The sequence below is a fragment of the Eublepharis macularius genome, chromosome 5 (genome assembly GCF_028583425.1).
Source record: "Eublepharis macularius isolate TG4126 chromosome 5, MPM_Emac_v1.0, whole genome shotgun sequence".
Taxonomy (NCBI): Eukaryota; Metazoa; Chordata; class Lepidosauria; order Squamata; family Eublepharidae; genus Eublepharis; species Eublepharis macularius.
The window spans coordinates 5,607,222-5,625,494 of NC_072794.1; the positions used below are offsets into that span (position 1 = coordinate 5,607,222).

The following is an 18,273-nucleotide window of genomic DNA, read 5'->3' on the forward strand; positions in this document are numbered from 1 at the left end:
TGGAGGGTGGACTCTGCGGCATTATACCCTGCTGAGGTCCCTCCCCTCCAAAAAGACCACCTACTCCAGGCTCCACCCTCAAAATCTCCAGCAATTTCCCAACCTGGAGCTGGCAAACCGGTTTCTTCCTCTTAGCTGCCCCAAGCAGATAATCAGGAGAAGGTGCAACAGAAATGTGCTAAATCAAGCAAACTGCATTTGGCTCACATGGATTGCCCAATACTATCTTCTCTCCCTCCCACCTCTGCTGCCTTACTTGGTGCCAAACTCTAGACTCCAAGCTCCTTGGGAGCAAGGGGACTTCACTGTGAAATTCAGCAAAAGCAAGGCACACACTTGGGGGTGTTGCATAAATTAACCTCAAGGAAATTTGGGAGTCAAGGACAGGGAGAGTGGGAGGGACCTCAGCAGGTTAGAATGCCACAAAGCCCACCCTCCAAAGCAGCCATTTTCTCCAGTGTAGCTGATCTCTGTAGTCTGGGAATCAGTTGTAATTCCAGGAGATTTCCAAGCCCCTCCACCCACAGACCAGGTGCAAAGCACAAAGGCAGTTGCACAAAGACCCCTTCCGGAGAGTGGGGAGGTACCTGAGCAGCCCTCACCTTGGTCCTCACACACAAAGCCGTTGGGGGCACGCTCAATGATAATCACGTCGTCGTTTTCAACCAGGGACTCCGGGGAGGAGTTGAAGTCGCTCTCCATCCCTGCCTCAGAGTCAGAACTACTGTCAGAGCTGATTTTGATGATCGCGCTTGTGAGGTCGCACATGGCCTTTGGGGCCTTGGGACAGCGGCCCCTCTGCTTCCCTGGAGGGTGGGAGAGAGGGAGGGAGACATGAGAACCGGAAACCACCAAGCAAGCCATGGACTGCAACCACGAGGGCACAGAGGACTAGTGTCTGGAGATATGCAGGCCTTGTTCTTCTAACCAGGTACGCCTGCAGGTGGGAAATCACAACTTGCCCACAGTTCTGGCTGGAACACTGCTCTGTCTGGGATATTTCCAACCCACAGAAAATCAGCATGCCGGGGGGAAAGGGTTCTTGCCATCCTTCTCCTGTGTACTTTTTCATCGTACCGAGGGGTGTTCCGTCAAATGATTCCCCCACCTGCAAGCTGCTGGACACAGGCTGACCACCTCCGTGAATGTGGAGGTCTCAGCTAGGTAAGGCAATGGAGGAAGAGGAGGAAAGGCAGGAAAGCAGGACAAGGGACAGCCCAGCAGATTTCGATGCTGCCTTCCAGTGCTTTGCACCAGGGACCACAGTCAGGGAGGAATACGACGGCGATCCAGCAGCAGGCAGAAGAATTTGGCACTGAGGGATTCTTGGGTGGTTTTTTTTAAGGGGGAAAACCCCCACAAGTTTCTAGCTCTTGAGGATGCACAGGTACAAAGAAAGGGGTTTGTGTATTTAGGATACTCACAACTGCAGCATCAACTTTGTGCCTGCGAAGTTAAACCAATGCTTTTCTAAGTACTTTACAGGAAAGCCTAGAGCTTCTCAGAGCTTCCTCAAAAAGATCTGTCTGAGCTTACTACAGATTTTCCGCTGAAAAGTGCAGCTTTTAGGGAATGCTTGCTATGTTCTGGGGCACACACTGTGGCCGTAAGAGACCAACAGTGAGGCCCCAAAAGCCGAACCAGAATGGTAGGCAAGTGACGCCAAAATGTGCCACACTCGTGTCTGAAATGCACAGGGGTTTCCACAGCACATGTCTCAATCTGGAGCAAATACTTTTACAGGCAAGAAATTTGCAAAACCATAGAGGAAGAGAAGGTGTTAGTTATGAAAGCAACTCAGATGTATAGAGCTGGCACTTCTTCACAAATCAAGGGCATACAAAAGCTAGCTTTTGATTGCGAGAAAAAAATTATCTCTTAAAATAAATAATTACGTCCATTGAGTAGGAAGGAGAGAGGGAGAAGGCAAGGGCTGGGGCAGGAAAGTGCTTTACAAAAGTCGTGAGCAAGAAGACAATCAAGTAACAAGCATGCCTAGGGGAGAGACCCTGATGCAAGGGAATGGAAAGAGGAATTTAAAAACAGTAACAACAAAAAAACACAAAGCATGTCGGGGTAATGAAAGCACCGAAGTGGAGGAAGGGGGGAGCTGGGGTGGGGGCGAGAAGAAGCCACAAAGCTGAGACTGGGCTGCAAGAGGGATCGGGAGAAGGGTCTTACGTTTTCTTTTAATGCCAGTTCCTCTTTTTCGTTTGGTTGAAGGAAAGTGCTTCTGAATTAGTGAGAGAAAGACGCCTCTGAAAGTTAAGATGCAACATTTATTTCTAGCTGCTGCTAACTGAATGTTTTAAAAAAGTAAATAATAAACACGGAGTTTTCATGGAAAAACAAAGCTAAATAATCATAAATAATAATTCACTGGGGAAACAGCCGAGTGGCTGCGGTATCATGGAACATTCACAGGCATCCCAACTGGAAACAATGGCCAGCCGGGGTGGGGGCGGGGGGGAGAGGGTATCTGCATACCTGCTGCAAGTGAAGTGGGGACAGGTGACAGATTTGGCCAGAGGAAACATTGCACAGGTCAAAGATAGGAGGAGGTTGTACGCTGCAACTGGAAGGGGGCAGGGAGAGCCAACTCCAAATCTTAAAAAATCAGCAAATCTTTGCTAGAGGGGGTACAGCTGACTCTCCCTTTCTTTGGGACAGAACGGACAAGCACATGAGATGCCGGGAGACTTGCGCAGAGGCAGCTTAAAAAAACGGAAAGGGAGGGAGGAATGCGCAAAGGATGGGCCTTGGTGGTGATGGGTGGGGGGCTTCTGTGGGACAGGCCTGAGCCTCCCCATTCTAGATGCACACAGGGAGGAAGGAGGCAAGTGAGCACACAAGCCCAGATGGAAACACAAGCCAAAAACCAAAAATGAAATTGACAGATGGGATCATGGAATTTCACCCTCCCCATCCCTGCATGAGTTTAGAGAGGTGTTGGGGAAAGAGGGAGAGGGTGGAGATTAAGGCAAGAACCTTGCTGGTCTTTCCAAGGTAGGCATTTGGCCACATCCATGTTGTGCTTGCTTGCTACTAAACGAAAACCACAGCGGTGCCACTGAAGCCCCCTTGGGGAGGGTGCCACAGCACGGCCACAAAGGCTCGGGAGGCCTGGTTTTCAAAAGGCCACTGTGACGCAGGACGCCCCCACTCGGAAGAATCAAGGTAATGGGGAGCCTGTGCGGCCGCAAGGAGCCAAGGGAACTCACTCAGCAGCAGAAACGAAGCAATTCAGTTGCCCCTCGTTCTCGTCCAGGACCTCCCGAGTGCGAGCCTCACCTGTTGACTGCAACCCGATCACAATGCACTGCAAGGAATAATTGGCAAGGGGGCAAAGACAGCAGAACGGGATGTCAGCACGGTAAACAAAAGCTTTTCACCCCAGACTCACGCGTGGCTATTTTCCTACCTTGCATAAATCACATTTAAGCCCAGTGTTTGCTACATTTTCAACAGCCAGAGCCCACCTAGATTAAAAACTGAAGCCATGTTTCCCACTTTACACTCAAAGAAATAGACCCTTGCCCATTTGTGGATCTGTGACTCACAATTTCACTTGCATGCAGTATGATGATGTGATCCAATCTCCAGCTGGTTTTCACTCCTACCGTCCCATCATTGTAATGATTAAATCACTAAGTTGTGTGGAAAACTTGGGTTCCTGTGTCTCCCAGTATTCCTGGATTTTGCCATTCACAGACACCCTAGTTCTGAAGAAGTGAGCTGTGGCTCACAAAAGCCCCTACCCTACCACTAATTCTGTTAAGTCTTCTAGGTGCTACTGGACTCTTGCTCTTTTCTACTGCTAGACAGACAGACTAACACGGCTACCAGTCTTGATCTGTCCTAGGAACAGACCTACTATAGCCTGTTCCTACTACATGTGTGTGTATTCTGAATCAGCCCCTGGCATTCTTGTTTGGAGAAGATTTCTACTTTTTAAAAAGACACCCCTAACAGCTCCTGTGACTCTGCTAGTTTGTCAAAGCGGCATCCTCTTGGACTTGGTTTGTACCTTGCCGAACCAGCTGTACACTTTTTAAACCTGAGCTTTCGTTCAAGTAATTTATTTAAAAAAAAATATCCTCCAACCAGGCTGAAGAGTTCTGTCCTACCTTGCAACTTTTGACTCTTTTTGTTTTAGAACTTCCCTTTGTTAAAATTAAATGTGATCTTGCTGGACTTTTCCGGGCACCATTCCACTGACATGCATGTTTTATACTACCAGAGTGTGCTACTGGGTGTCAGTTCAACACCCCTTAGATCTGAGGCACCACGGAGGATTAAGGAAATACTCACAGCTAGTTACAGTATTTGGAAATCTGGTCCCTGCCGCAACCTGAATGTACATTTTCATTGCTGGTAAGAGGACAATGAGAGTTGGCCATAATCGCACCATAATCTGCTTCTTCTGCCTGATTCCTTTCCCTCCCCCATTTCAAGATCACCCTCAGAGCTCTGGTGAGGAAGTTGCATCATGACTGCATAGCACTGTTGATATCTAAGTGTCAAAAGCCAGTGTGCAGAGGCTTTAGATCAGAACGATCAGTATGACAGGTAGACACATCAGGTGACAGAGAGTCAGATGGTTAAGTCAAGAGTCAGGAGACCATGAAGTGAATGCCTCAGCTAAACTCATGCATGCATCTGATTGGGTGTCTACATATATAAATAGCTACTGTGTACAGTATGGTTGGGGCTTCTTGCAAGTCCAGGTGTAAGCGAAGCACTTTGTCTCTCTGGACTGTAACCTGTATATATTGCTCTATATCCACCTATAAATAAATTGTATTATACACCTTTACTAAACTAACAAGGTGTGGACTCTTTGTGGATCCTCCTAAAGCTGGTGCAGTCACGCTGAATACACACTATTCAACAAGCACCTGTGCTTGTGGTAGCAGCTGCAGAGTTTAGGATGCATGAGAGGCACTGGGGGTTTTTGCTCAGAGCACAGCACTCAGGAACTGAAAGGCAGGAACTCTACAGCCCAAGTCTGGAAGCTACCTCCAAGGCAGCATACACACCGTTATCCAAAAACCTCCCACTGCAAGGAGAAGGTGTAGCACTGGGCGCAGTAAAACACCTGAAGATCTCAGCGAAGCAGCCCAATTTCTGGGGCCACAAGAAGTCAAAACCTGTGACCCTATCCATTACGCAAGCGGCACAAACCTGCTTATATTTGCTCAGTGAAGACACAGGCTATGCAGGACATGGACCAGCAGCTTTATTTTTTAAAAATGAGATTCTCATGAATCTGAATGCTTGCATTACCCTTATAACTCTGAAACAAAGCCTATACTTAAAAAGCACTGTTTGGACTATGACTGGAATCTGTTGTTTATCTTTCCTTTGGGCAAACAAAAGATACACACAGTGGCAGCTTACAAGAAGAGCATGGTGCCCATGCAATTTGGCCTCTGCATGCCCCTTTGGGTGAGATGATTTGGGTGGGCGCTCTCAGGGACAAGCTTCACGGAGTTCATTCTCACCTTGTCCTTGCTGAGCTCCTCTTTGGCCAGTTCAACAAGACGCCAGACCTTAGCAGCTATGCACAGGTACTTGAAGAAACGCTGGTGAGCTGACCAGAATTGCCCCCACAAAGATTTCCGGGACTCCAAGCCAATCATGTCAGCAGCCTGCTGAAAAACCACCAGGGCTTCTGCCCACTGAAAACAGGAAGAAGAGGGTCACGCTGGCAAATTCTCCATCTCAACATATTATTTACAGGTATTATTCATTTTACCGTGCGTGCAGGCTCACAAAAGCAGTGGGCACACAGAAGCCATCTTAGCCAAGGGGCAGTTGGGGCAGCTGCCCTGGGACACATGTTGGGGGGTCCCAACTGTCAATAACTCTACCTCTCCTGATGAAGAAAAGAAGAACAGGTTCCTACCACACAACACAACACAACACAACACAACACAACACAACACAACACAACACAACACAACACAACACCACACACACACACACAAAGAGCCTTGCAACACCTGAAAGATTAACAGGTTGATGCTGAAGCCTTGGGGGGGCTCAAGTCCCCCACTCCTTGTCAGGTGCATCAAATAGATTCTCAGCCAGAATGTTTTATTCCACACACATTATGAAGCTGATACTCAATGAAACTTTTTTTTAAGGAGTTGCACAACTTTTTGAGGGGCTTTCAGTCACGTGTATGTCCTCAGCATCACCTTATCCCACTGAGAATAAAACAGAGGTGTGACCGCCAAGAAAAATGCCTTGAGTACTATGATGGCAGGTGGGATATTACTGGTGTTCTACCACATCAACTACTGGGTCTCTCCAGATGGAAGTCATCTGCTCTGTCCACATTATTTTCATAGGGAAACATTTCCAGGAGACACCAGCATCTAGATTAACATCTGGGACAATCCCTGCTGCCCAGTGTCCCAACCAGCATTTGGGATTTGGTGAAGATGCTTTTGCTATGCAAAACCCCCCCAAAAAACCTACAATAGAATGAACTCGCGCATCTCAGCACATCTAGGGTTCTTTTTTTAAAAAAAAATTAAGGCATTTAAATTTGGAAGCTCTTTGGAGAGCCAGTCCAGCTGAAAAGTAGATCACAGATACATCACATAAATCGTACCGGGGAGAAAAGCAGTACAATTTTAAATACGTGAGGTTTGAGATTATGTTTTCAGAGCCTTTAGGAAATAGAGGAAGGCAGTGAAAATGGTTCAGGGTCTGGAGAACAAGTCCTAGGAGAAAGGTTGAAGAGGCTTGGTATGTTTTGCCTGGACTGCGAGGAGGCCCGATTGCACTCTTCAACTACCTGAAGGGGCTGTCCCATGGAGGAGAACAAGCTTGTTCTTTGCTGCTGAGGAAGGCAAGTCGAAATGTAATGGGCTTAAACCACAGGAAGAATTTCAACTGAACACCTAATGGCAAGAATGATTTGACAACAGAACCAAATATCTGGAGATTGGGAGGTGAGCTGTCCCTTGCTGGCACCCTTCAAGGTGGAGAGCTACCTGGTGGGGATGCTCTAGTCTCACACGTTCAGCATTGAGTGGAGAAGGGAGTGGACTAGATGATCTTGAAGACCCCCTGAATCTTTAAGACTGACTACACTTTTGGAAGACAATTGGGTCACGGCATTGTGAGGGTAGCATTCAGTCTTCAGGATTACTGGACAAGGGGTGGCCACAGAAGGGGAAAAATGCCTTTGGGGGCAAAGTGGAAATCTCAGACCATTAATTTTTAACTTATTTTTAATTCAGGCAACACATCATATATTCAGACGAAACTGGAAGAGACAGGAATTGGAAGCTTTGGGGAGGTCTTTTAAAAATAAAAAGGCTTACAAGGCTGGCGTCAGAGCCAAGAAAAGAAACTCCATTCTGTGGCGCACCAGCAGAGGACGATAAAAGCGTTTACTGGAATCAGAAATGGTTTTCTGGAGTCACCTGTGTTTCTTACTGCCACCTGCCTTGGGTGCCTGAGAAGAGGAGGGCAACCTCCCCCCCGCAATAAATTTCACAATGAAAACAAAGTAATCAGGGTAGTTCCTTAAAAAAACAGAGTTGTAATGAATCACAGAGTCCAAAGGGTCCATAGAAAGCCATCTTGTCATCAGCTCCTAATTCACCCTCCTCCTGCGTGAGGAAAGACCCCCCCCGCCCCCCCCCCACTTCACACACAAACACCTTAAGCTGTGCAGCGTGGATGGCGGTGGACTGCAAGGGAGGCTCCTGCAGAGGGAACCGCTCACCCTACGAGCACAGGGAAACAAGAGCTTACCAGCTGGGCTGCTTTATTGTAGACAAGCTTGTACTCGGGATCCAGTGGGATCTCTTCTATCTGGAAGGTGACCCCGGAAAAACTGAGCTGGCGAGCTATGTACATCCCACTGACTTTCATGTCCATGGCGACAATTTCCATTGCACCGACGCCCCTAGAGAGAAAGACACACACACACACCCCAAAATGGGTGAGAACTGCCAACAGGTTAATGAATATTGGATGAATACTTGTCAGAGATGCTTTAGGCTGATCCTGCACTGGGCAGGGGGTTGGACTAGACGGTCTGTATGGCCCCTTCCAACTCTGTGATTCTATGAACAGGTGGAACGTTGGGACGGTTCCCTTTTCCTTCAGGTTGCCCTGTAATAATGAGACTCTTGGATATTAAAGATTATCCTGATTTTCTAAAAACCAGAAGAAGCCACTGCACTAGTGGTAGTCCCCCCATCCTGGACTATGCTGCTGCCATGTTCAACCCAAGACTTCAGGGCTGCCCTGGATGGATTCAAACGTAGCCACTTCCACCCCCTGCCCTTGTGCAACAGCATTCACTGCAGGATACTAAATGGGCCGGTGCTGGCCACGTACAGTTTTCTAACACGCTTGCTGCTTCCCAGTTTCCGTATCCTTCGCGAATGTATGCACATCCCAGATGGCTGGTAGAGAGCAGGAAGGTCTCAGCAGCATCTCCTTGAATCCCAGAGAGAAGAACGTCTCTCAGCATCTCTTCCATAAAAGGAGGCTGCAGCTCCCTCTCAAAGCTGTTGAGTCATGCGACCCAAGAACTTTGACACTTTCCATCCATCCAGTACAGTCACATCCTTCCCTTCCTCCACGGAGCTCTGAGCAGCAAATATGGTTCTCTTGTCCACATCTGATCCTCCTCACAGGGCTGCGAGGTAGGTGAGAATGAACGAGTGTGGCTATGACCTCCACAGCAGTGTTGAGACTTGGACCCAGGTCTCCTAGCATCCACTTTGACATAAACCAGTGGCCCTCATCAGCTAACCCTCGGTCATGCCAGCTACTCTGGATGCTGTTTTGCCACCATGTTTAAATTGTTTCCCCTGTCTGTATTTCTTTTTTGCTGCTGCTGCTGCTGCTCAAACTTATCAGAAAACCTCCCCTCTAGTCCCTTTCAAGATTTCACAAGGCAAGAGGGAACAGGCTGCTGTGGGATCCCTGACACAGGAGAGGTGAGAAGCAATCAATGGCGCACAAGTTTCCTGAATGGGTATTCTGCTAGACAGGGTGACGGGGTGGGCGTCCCTGGGCTTGAAGGATGCAGTGAAACACACCGCAGTTTCATCCCTCAATTCCATCTGAGTATTTCAGAATTCTCATAGGCCACTGAAAGATCATCAAAGACAGGCGAGAGGGCAAAAGAACGGCTCCCCCTCACCCCCCAACATACCGCTTTTCAATGGCATGGAGGAATTCATCGAACGACCGAAAAGGAGTGCCTTCCCCCCAGATCCCCAGCCGGCTCATGTAGATCATGTTCTTTGGCTCAGAGGCACCTGTTGGAAACAAGGGGAGGGGAGCAGGAGATGGTAACTGTGGGAGAGACAGAGGTCGCTCGGATCAGGAGTTCTAAAAACTCACTCCTCTCTTCCACCAGGTCTCATCAAATCGAACAGTGACGGACATTTCTTTTTTTCCCACCAATGTGACTGCACCAATTCTCCTTCATTTGTGACTCTGGCCTCCCTATATTTCATTTGAGATTTTGTTATGACATTTTCAGTCATGCTACAGCTTCTTTTTTTAAATCTACTTTCTTTGATTTTATTCTCTTCCCTGGTCTTTACTTTCCTCAGCTCCTTTTTAAAAACATATGAACCCAGGGAAGTGCCTTGCCCAGCATCACACTGATTTGAATTTACATTACCAGGTCTAAGATCTGGCCTCCAGTCAGACTGCCACAAGCTGCACTTAAAGTCCTGACTGAGCACAAACTGGTGGCGTGCTCATGTGCACACTTCCCCCATGCTCCTCCTTTCTTCTGCTGGTGCACAGAGCATGACTGAACACATCCCAACTCGGCAGAGCTCCAGTTTGCTGTGTTGTCTCAACGCAGAGGCAGTACGATGTAGTGGTTAGAGGGTCATCCTCAGACCAGGTGGCTTCAAATCTGTTTGGAAGTTCGCTGGGTGATCTCTCTCCCTAGTTGCTTTTCCTCAGCCTCACTCCCCACACAGTGTTGTGGTGCAGATACACTGGGAAGGGGGAACCACCTAGACTGCCTTGAGGAAAGGGTGGCATCAAAATGCACAGGTAAGAGTTTGCTCTGAGCTGAGGTGCAGAATCCCAGCTCTGTTGGGGGCGGGGCAAACTCTCATTTGCTGAGATGACTGCATTTGGCTGTTGCAGCAACTTGGAGCTCAACAAAACCAGAAAAGAAGGCGGGCAGAAGGAGTGAGGAATGGGGGCTGGGGCTGGCTTGTTTCAAATGTCTTGAGAAATGGTTTATTAGACAGGCCATTCCATTGCCTGCGGCTAGAAAGGGTACGTCAGAACCAGGATCTGGAAGTGGGGTTTGAAGGTGGTCGATCTACCCATCTACCCATCTACCTACTCTTTTTGATTTTGCTACTACAGACTAACACGGCTAACTCCTCGGGATCTACCCATAGTCAGCCTTAACTATGGTTTCTTGCAGTGTATGAACTGAGACACAGCCGCTTGCTCCCTGGCTGCAACGGAGGCTGGGATATCGGCAGGTCTCTGCAGCAGATGGAATGAAGCCGACACAGCCAGCGTTTGCAAAGGCAAGCTGAGATGTGAATGGGGGTAGCCTTTGAGCCAAAGCCTAGCGTGGCAGACTAATCAGATCTAAGAAATGCATCTGTACTGAGGCACTGGGTTCACTCTCAACGCACCCAAGTCTTCCTGGCCTGAGCAGCACCCAATGCTTCTACAGAACGAGCAGATGCTGTCCTCTTTGCTATCTCTCTTTTCCCATTTTCTCTTTCTCTCCTTTTATGTGTTAAGAAGATCAAACTACAATCTTTCGGCCAGGGCTTGTGTGTTTGGTTTTTAACAGTGTCTGTTATAAGCACAGAGCAAAGAGTAAACAGTGCTCCACAACACCATTGATTTCTGCTTGAAATATTCCTTATTGTTTTGTCTAAACATCTATTATTGTGTCTGCTTTTTTTAAAAAAAATGGGTTGAGACCACCTAAGATTGACCCGGTGACCCCCAGCGCGACACCTTTGCCATATGCATTCCTGAGCAACTCATTCTGTATCTGCTGGGCACAGGAAGAGTGCAAAGCCTTACACGGCCAGCCCGCCTCTCTATGTTCCAAGGGGAAGAATGAGGAGCTCACACTTCGGCTTTCACTTCCACCCATATCCTGCCTGCAGCGCAAGGCCTGGCAATATCTTATCTGTTCCAGGCAGGAAGGACTGACGACTGACCGGGAGAAAGACAGACTGGCTGCTGCCTGGTGGGAGTTTTGGCACTTCCAGGGTATTTGTCAACAAAGCAAGGGACAAGGGCTGATTGTTTTCATGGCTGCTGCCTTTTCTTTCAGCTGAAACCCCTGATGGGAACAGGCAAGAGCCCTCCCTACAAGCTTGCTGCTCCAAGTTCCCTTCTACCCAAACCCAACTCGGCTCTGCCTCGGGAGTTAGCAAAAACCCCACTCTTTGCCTTGCCTGGCCCCGTATTCCCACTAGAATGTCTGATTTCAAGAGCCGTCTACTCTATGGGCAGCCCAGGACAGCCCTTCCACTCCCACCCCAAAGCCTGCAGCCAAAGAGGGTGCAGCCCCACAAGGCCGTCCCTGGATGAAAAGGCGCTCTCACCTGTGGCACTGGCATAGACCACCCTTGCAAGAGGCAGTTTGTTCTGCAGGTCCAATACTGCTTTGCCCATCTTGGTGGAGCTGGCATTTTTGGCTTTGTGGCATTCATCAAACACAATCTGCAAGGAGGTCTAGTTAAGGAGACAAAAGTCATGTGGCTCTGGGACATAAAGAACAGTAATCTTCAAAACACCTGCTTTCTTCCCAGGTAGCTTTGGAGGGTGAATACAAAATCCAGATGCCAAACCGGGGGGGGGGGGGGCAGCGCCTCGGCAGCTTGGTGGCAAAGCACTTTGCTTTGCAGACGGAAGGCCCCAGGATCAAATCCCTGGCATGCCCAATGGTAAGGCTCCATCTCTGCCTCAGACCCTGAAGTCAGCTTGTCTGACTGCAGCTTTATAAGGTTAAGGAAAATCCTTAGGAAAGTATCGACTTTGCAAGTAGAATGCACCACGTTCTGCCGCTAGCACCTTCAGGATCTCAGAGAGAAGGGATTGAGAAAGACCGCGGAATGGACCACTCGACACGCTATAAAAACTGCCACGCAAGGAGAAAGACGAGAGAGAAATATTTTAATCCAGGCAGCTCCCTAAGTTAATATTTAAATACAAAAGGTTCCTTGCTCAGTGGCAGAGTGTCTGCCTCGCATGCCAAAGGTCTTGGCCTCAATCCTTGGCATCTCCCATTAAAAGTCAGATACTAGAAAACAAACAAGAGCTGGCTGGCTCTCTTTCCCACCATCCCTCTGCCTTAATTCTCATTTGTGGTTTGGAAAAAAATAGCGTCTTCCTTTTCAAATTCATCTTTTACTCTGACTAGCTGGGAATATGCATCTGAAAATCCACAAGGACTAAAAACTTGCCTCTTTGGAAAAAACAACACCACCACCACACACATGCACACGCACATAGCCAAGCCCAAGATTCTTAGAAAGCCAAAATACAATAATGTCCTGAGAATTGTTTTTGACTGTTTTCTGCAACGAAACAATACAAAGGAGACAGAACCAGAGTCCTGGAAGATCCCCCTCCACAAGATCATCGCAGCATTTAGGATACAACACCGTCAAAGTCCTCCTTGCACCAATCCAAAATCTGTTTCAACCGGGTCCTGTGCTGGCCGCCTGCTTGGCTTTCACCGATCAGGGCAGAGTAAGTGGCAAATAAGACTCCTTCCGAGGTAGCCGTGTCACCGTATTTAATCTAGGCCAGGGAGAAGAGCAGAGGAGTAAAAAAGGCAAGGAGTCTCCAGCCCAGTGGCCTCCCCGTTTCCATCAGTGACAGGATTGGCTGGGCGGCCTGGATTTGCACATCAAGGGGCATGCACGGACATCTTGCATGGGAGTCCAGCCAGCGCCCCCCCCCCCCGCCCCCGGGTCTCCAGCAAACAGAACAAGGTTTCCCAGAGACTCAGAGTGAGCCAGGGAGCTGCATGCAAACCAGGTGCTGTGCCGAAGAGCTTCGACTCCTTCCTCTCGCCCCCCCCCCCAGTCTCTTCCTGCCCTTGTTCCTCACTGTGGCCCTCGCCTCAGCCATCCCACTTCCTGCAGCTGCCCCAAGGCCTCCGGCTCTCTTAGATGGCTCCCCCTTCTCTCCCTTGCTGCCTCTTCGGTCGAGAGCTGCTGGTCTAGGGGTCACCTTTCCCCTTAGAGTCTCACCCCACCCCCTCACCAAAACGGCATTTGTCCCTTGTGGCTCTCGCCCTCTTTCACGTTTTGACAGCCTGCCCACTGCTAATATTCAGACTAGAAAGCTCTTCCTTTTGTTTTGTACAGTTCAGCTTCTCATGAGTTTGGGAGAGTTTTGGAAGGATCAAAAAACCCCACAGGCAACAGAAGAATTTGAAATCAATAGGAAAGGGGGGACATGGAAGAAAGAAGGAAAGGGGGCAAGCCTGGGGAAATAAAACCAGCTGTTCTCTGGGGGGGGGGGCGTGAATTCAGCAGATAATTGTAAGTAAATTCTGTAATGAGGAGGAACTGTGGGCTTAGAGGATTACAGGTTCTGCTTTGGGGTATCAAGGCCCCAAGTTCCTGGCTTCCCCAGTTTAAAAAAGGAACCTCAGTAACAAGCATGGGGAAAGATCCTGGAGACCCCTGGAGAGCTGCTGCCAGTCACAAACTCTGTCTAATGTCAGAGTTAGGGTTGGCGGGTCCCCATGTCCTCCCAGCGGGAGGTGGGGCCCCCGGCATCTACCTGCTTCACTGTTGGTCATACGTGCGCTCCCAGACCCACGTGATGACATCACTTCTAGGAAGTGACATCATTGCACAGGCCGCGGCTGCCCGCAGGAGCGCTCCTGCACTCTGCAGCATCCCGATCTGGACCGATTTGGGCCTGAATCAGGCCGCTGTGGAGCACAGGAGCTGGATCAGGCCCGTGGGAGTGCACCACGTCTCCTGGGAGCATGCCCCTGGGAGGCCCATGCCTCCCCCGCCAGCTAGGTAAGCAGGGGCAGGGGGTGGAGGGTGGGAGCAGGGGGCTGGCAACCCTAGTCAGAGTAGATGGGCCTATGATGCTATGAACCTGCCCAACTACTATGGTCCAATGGGTTGCTTCAGCAAGTGGCAACCAGAAAGAAGGCCCCCCCTTGCTTGCGGCCCCCAAACTTTGGAACTTCTTCCCCAGGGAGGTTTATCTGTCCCCTTCTGTTACTGTCCTCTGCCAACAGGTGAAGGCTTTTTTGTTTCGCCTGTGTTGGGAAAGACCCTTCTCTGCCAGAGAGCCACTGCCAGTTAGAGTAGACTACATGGAGCTAGAAAAATCAGCAGCTCATCACAGGAGAAGGCAGCTGCATGAGTCACCCCTCTGCAGTAAAGTTAAAGGATCTCAGAGAGCAGGTGTTAAACACATGAAGCTGCCTTATTAGAGTCAGACCCAAACTAGACAAGACGCCTGACACGAGGACACGAGGAGGACACGTGTCATTTCCCCACAAGTTTCCGTGGGAGGTGTAGTGAGAAAGAACCTCTCTCTAGGCGTCTCGTTTAGTCCACTCAGCTCCTTTTCACTGGTGCGCTTGGCTCCCTCTGGCTGCCGAATGCATTTAGGGGAGCAAGGGGAGCTGGCGGCAGCTAGAGGAAACCAAGCACACTGGTAGCAGCCAGAGGTAGCTGAGAATGGGTGAGAGGGAGCCGAGCGGACTAGAGAGACACCTAGAGAAAGAACCTCTGCCACTTCCCGTGGAAACCTGCAGGAAACCGACACGTGCCCTTCCTGTGTCAGGCATCTTGTCTAGTTCAGCTCTCTGACCATTAGTGTGTCAAGGTCTCCTCTAATTGGCAGTGGCTCTCCAAGGTCTCAGGTGGAAGTTTTCCACATCGTCTGCTGCATAAACTCTTTAACTGGAGATGCCTGGGCTTGAACCTGGAACTCTCTGCATGCAAAACAGGTGTTCTACCACTGAGCCATAGCCCCTCCCTGCCAAGAAAGACCTTTGCATGACACTATGCAAAGTTACTGCCAATCGGAGGGAGAATACTGGGTGGACCCAAGGAGCTTCAAACATTTGTAACAAAAGCTAGATTCAGTAAGCCTCCAACTGCAGAGCCCCACGAGTGTTTCATTACGGAACACAGTTTTTCCTTTACCACCTGCCCCTAACTATGCACTTCTTGGGGGGTGAGATCCCCACCTTATTTAAAGCATGAACAGGAATGTTGGGTGCATCGATATCCTTTAGGTCCCTCTCGGCATCATACTTGAGATCATTAGAGGCGCTGAACCTAAGAGGAAGGAAGCAAAACAGCCAGGTGAGTTCAGGCAGAAAGCAAGCAATGCCAATGATCCCCCTTGCAAATCCTCCCCCTCCTCCCCGCATTCACGTTCACCGCCAGACATGTTTGGGGACAAGCATGGTTTGAGTGTTGTTCCATCCTTAGGAAGCTATACTGCTGTTTGTGCTTCAGGCCTTAGACATCTCAAGAAGTGAAACAGTGCCATATAGTGGTTACTACATCAACCTAGGACTGGAGAGACAAAGGTCTAAATCCCCACTTAGCCACAACGCTCACTGGGTGATTTCCAGCCAATTATGTATTCTCAGCCTAACCTACTTTACAGAGTTGTTGTGAGAATAAAATGGAGAGATCTACATTGCCCCAAGTTCCGTGGAGGAAGGATGGAATACAAATGTATTATATATAGTGATTAGAGATGGGCACGAACTGAAATACAAACCAAAACTCGTCACGAACCGGGCTGGTTTGTTTTTTGGTTTGTGAACTGACAGTTCGTTGGAGGGCATTTCTGACGAACCGTGACGATTTTGGAGCCGGTTCATTTGGTTCATTTTTCGGTTTGTCACTGCAGACAGCCTGGCGCCAATCGATCAGTTTCCTAGGCAATGGGAGGGGGGACAGACTTTCTGCAGACCTTCTGCTGCCCCAGATGTGACGTATTCATGAACCAAACAAACCAGTTTGCAAACCAAGCAATTTCATGCCAGTTGGTGAAACATAACTAACCACAAACTGCAATGAGTCGCTGTTTTCCCAGTTCATGCCCATCTCTAATAGTGATACACGGGCATTTAAATAAGACTAACCTCCTGCCAAGAAGTACCACATATCCAATGAACATGGTGATATTATGTTGCAGTACTTTGGTCTATTCGACTATGTTTAAATAACAGGAAAAGTTAGCAAAGAGTTCAGTGAAGCAACTGCCTAATCACATGATGCTTTAGGATGCTTTAGGCTGATCCTGCACTGGGCAGGGGGTTGGACTAGATGGTCTGTATGGCCCCTTCCAATTCTATGATTCTATGATATATTAAAAATAATAAAAATCCATTCCCATTGATAAAGATAGAACGTTTTGCACAGTTTCCTAAAAGTGTTCAAGTGAGAGCTCTGGAAAGTCTCCAGATTGAAAAAGGAGCTGGCATTTTAGAGTCTTGAGTTTAAAAAGAAAGAACTCCTACCACAAGGATTTCTTCCTCCCCTTCAGGTAATTTTCGAAGATGATCCCTGCAACGGTCCGGCCCTTCCCGACCCCAGCACCGTCCCCGATGAGGAAGCCGGCTCTTTGCCCGTTGGGGAGTAAAACTTCATGTTGCTGCCAATTCAGAAGGGAAAAAAGGGGGAGTTGAATCAGAACTAGACATGAATGTGTCAGACTGACCCCCCCGCCCCTTCTCCCCTGCACAGGGAAGGAAACGCCTCTTCCGACAGGGCGCTTGTTCTGACATGTGTGCGCCTCATCTGAGTGTGCCTTCTCTCTGGATCTACTGTTTAATTCACACCCAAATTAAGGCAGTTTTAAAATCGATCAAGCTTCTCCCAATCAACCAACCAAGATTTCTTTAAAGGGAGTCAATAGTTAAGATGACAAAAGCAACAAAAGTTGGAATACATAGAAACACTGTATGCTATTGTGACTGCCTTTTTCTTAAAGAAATAAAATGAAATAAAAATAAGGGAACTTGAGAAGCGGGCTCCAGAGCTGTGCTGCCGGGCACGGAGCCCACAGCTTCTCGACGGCAGCCCCACGCTGAGGCCCATGATTACGTTTCCGGAGGATCTTCCTATCTACGCCCACCGTCTTCAGAGCTGACGTTACCTGACTGGCCCTTCCCACTTCCTCCAACTGTACTGGGTGGAAATCTCAGCCATAAGCCTCACTCCAGCCACACCCTTTCCCTCCTCCCTCTCTTCCCACCGACCTTGTCTGGGCCACCTGAGCAACTCTCTCAGCAAAGCATACCTGGCAAGCATAAGTAATCGCTTCCAGCTGTAGGGCAGAGAGCAACCCGTTGTCAGCAATCAGAGCAGGGAGGGAAAGAGCGTAGGTGATGTCTGGCGGGGGGACGCTGGAGAGGGTGCTCGTTTCAACCACCCGGTCAGGGTGCTGTTTCCCGATTTTCACTGCAAGCAGAAGCAAAGCAAACCCGTCAGCAGGGCAAAAGGAACGTGGCTGGTGCTGCAACGGTACACTGACTCCTTGCATTATAAAAACACTGGCAGAACCACCTGGGGTTGGGAAGAAAAGCCCCAGCAAACACACCTCAGTGCTCTGACTTGTTGAACTGCGACCTATAAATTCTGAGGGCATTCCCCATTTCTACATCCATTTCTACAGCTGGCTGTAAACATCAGATTCTAAGACTGAGACACATTTTTCTACCCTGGGGACAACTAATAAACACAGACTTGTGGCTGCAGAGTGGTTTGAAAGAGAGGCTAGGACTGCGGAGATCCTGGTCCAAGTCCCCATTGGGCGGCTCTGGGCCAATTGTACTATTCAAATGTTTAAACGTGGAGGAAGACTGCAGCTAGTCTCCCTTGGTTTCCAGAGCCACTTTGGTGCTCTCCCCCGCCCCCGCCCCCCATTCTAAGAAACAAATCTCATACTGAGTCGAATCCAGATTTGGCCTTTGGCATTTCCACTCCACCCACCCCTCGAAGGACTGCCAGTCCTTGCCTGAAGAAAAGACATGGGGTGGCTTGGTTGAGCCCAGTTCAAAACTTTTCCCCTGGGTGCCCGGTTGAGACTAAGCTTTGGCAGCCCACTTACATTTGGAAGGGATGTAATCTGCGTATGTCTCCGTGTGGCCCAGCTCCTCTGCTTCGTCGTCGTCACCCTCCTCCTCCTCTTCTACCTGAGTTTGGGACTGAAACAAAACATAGGCCAAGAGGATCTCATATATGCTTGGGACTGGCAGATATTCCACTTCCTGGT

At 49.1% G+C, this 18,273-nt stretch overlaps 1 protein-coding gene across 2 annotated transcripts in view; it reads right to left on the minus strand.

Moving 5' to 3' along the window:
- Positions 1-18,273, minus strand: part of SBNO2 (strawberry notch homolog 2) — a 94,089-nt gene that overhangs the window by 18,865 nt on the left and 56,951 nt on the right. For both annotated transcript variants that reach the window (XM_054980085.1, XM_054980087.1), the window contains 12 exons: positions 18,109-18,205; positions 17,299-17,459; positions 16,517-16,650; positions 15,227-15,317; positions 12,652-12,795; positions 11,595-11,712; positions 9,194-9,299; positions 7,777-7,930; positions 5,505-5,681; positions 3,222-3,319; positions 2,182-2,258; positions 603-806 (listed from right to left, as the gene is read on the minus strand). In XM_054980085.1, the coding sequence (XP_054836060.1) occupies positions 603-806; positions 2,182-2,258; positions 3,222-3,319; positions 5,505-5,681; positions 7,777-7,930; positions 9,194-9,299; positions 11,595-11,712; positions 12,652-12,795; positions 15,227-15,317; positions 16,517-16,650; positions 17,299-17,459; positions 18,109-18,205 (1,561 nt within the window). The remainder of the gene's footprint in view (positions 1-602; positions 807-2,181; positions 2,259-3,221; positions 3,320-5,504; positions 5,682-7,776; positions 7,931-9,193; positions 9,300-11,594; positions 11,713-12,651; positions 12,796-15,226; positions 15,318-16,516; positions 16,651-17,298; positions 17,460-18,108; positions 18,206-18,273) is intronic.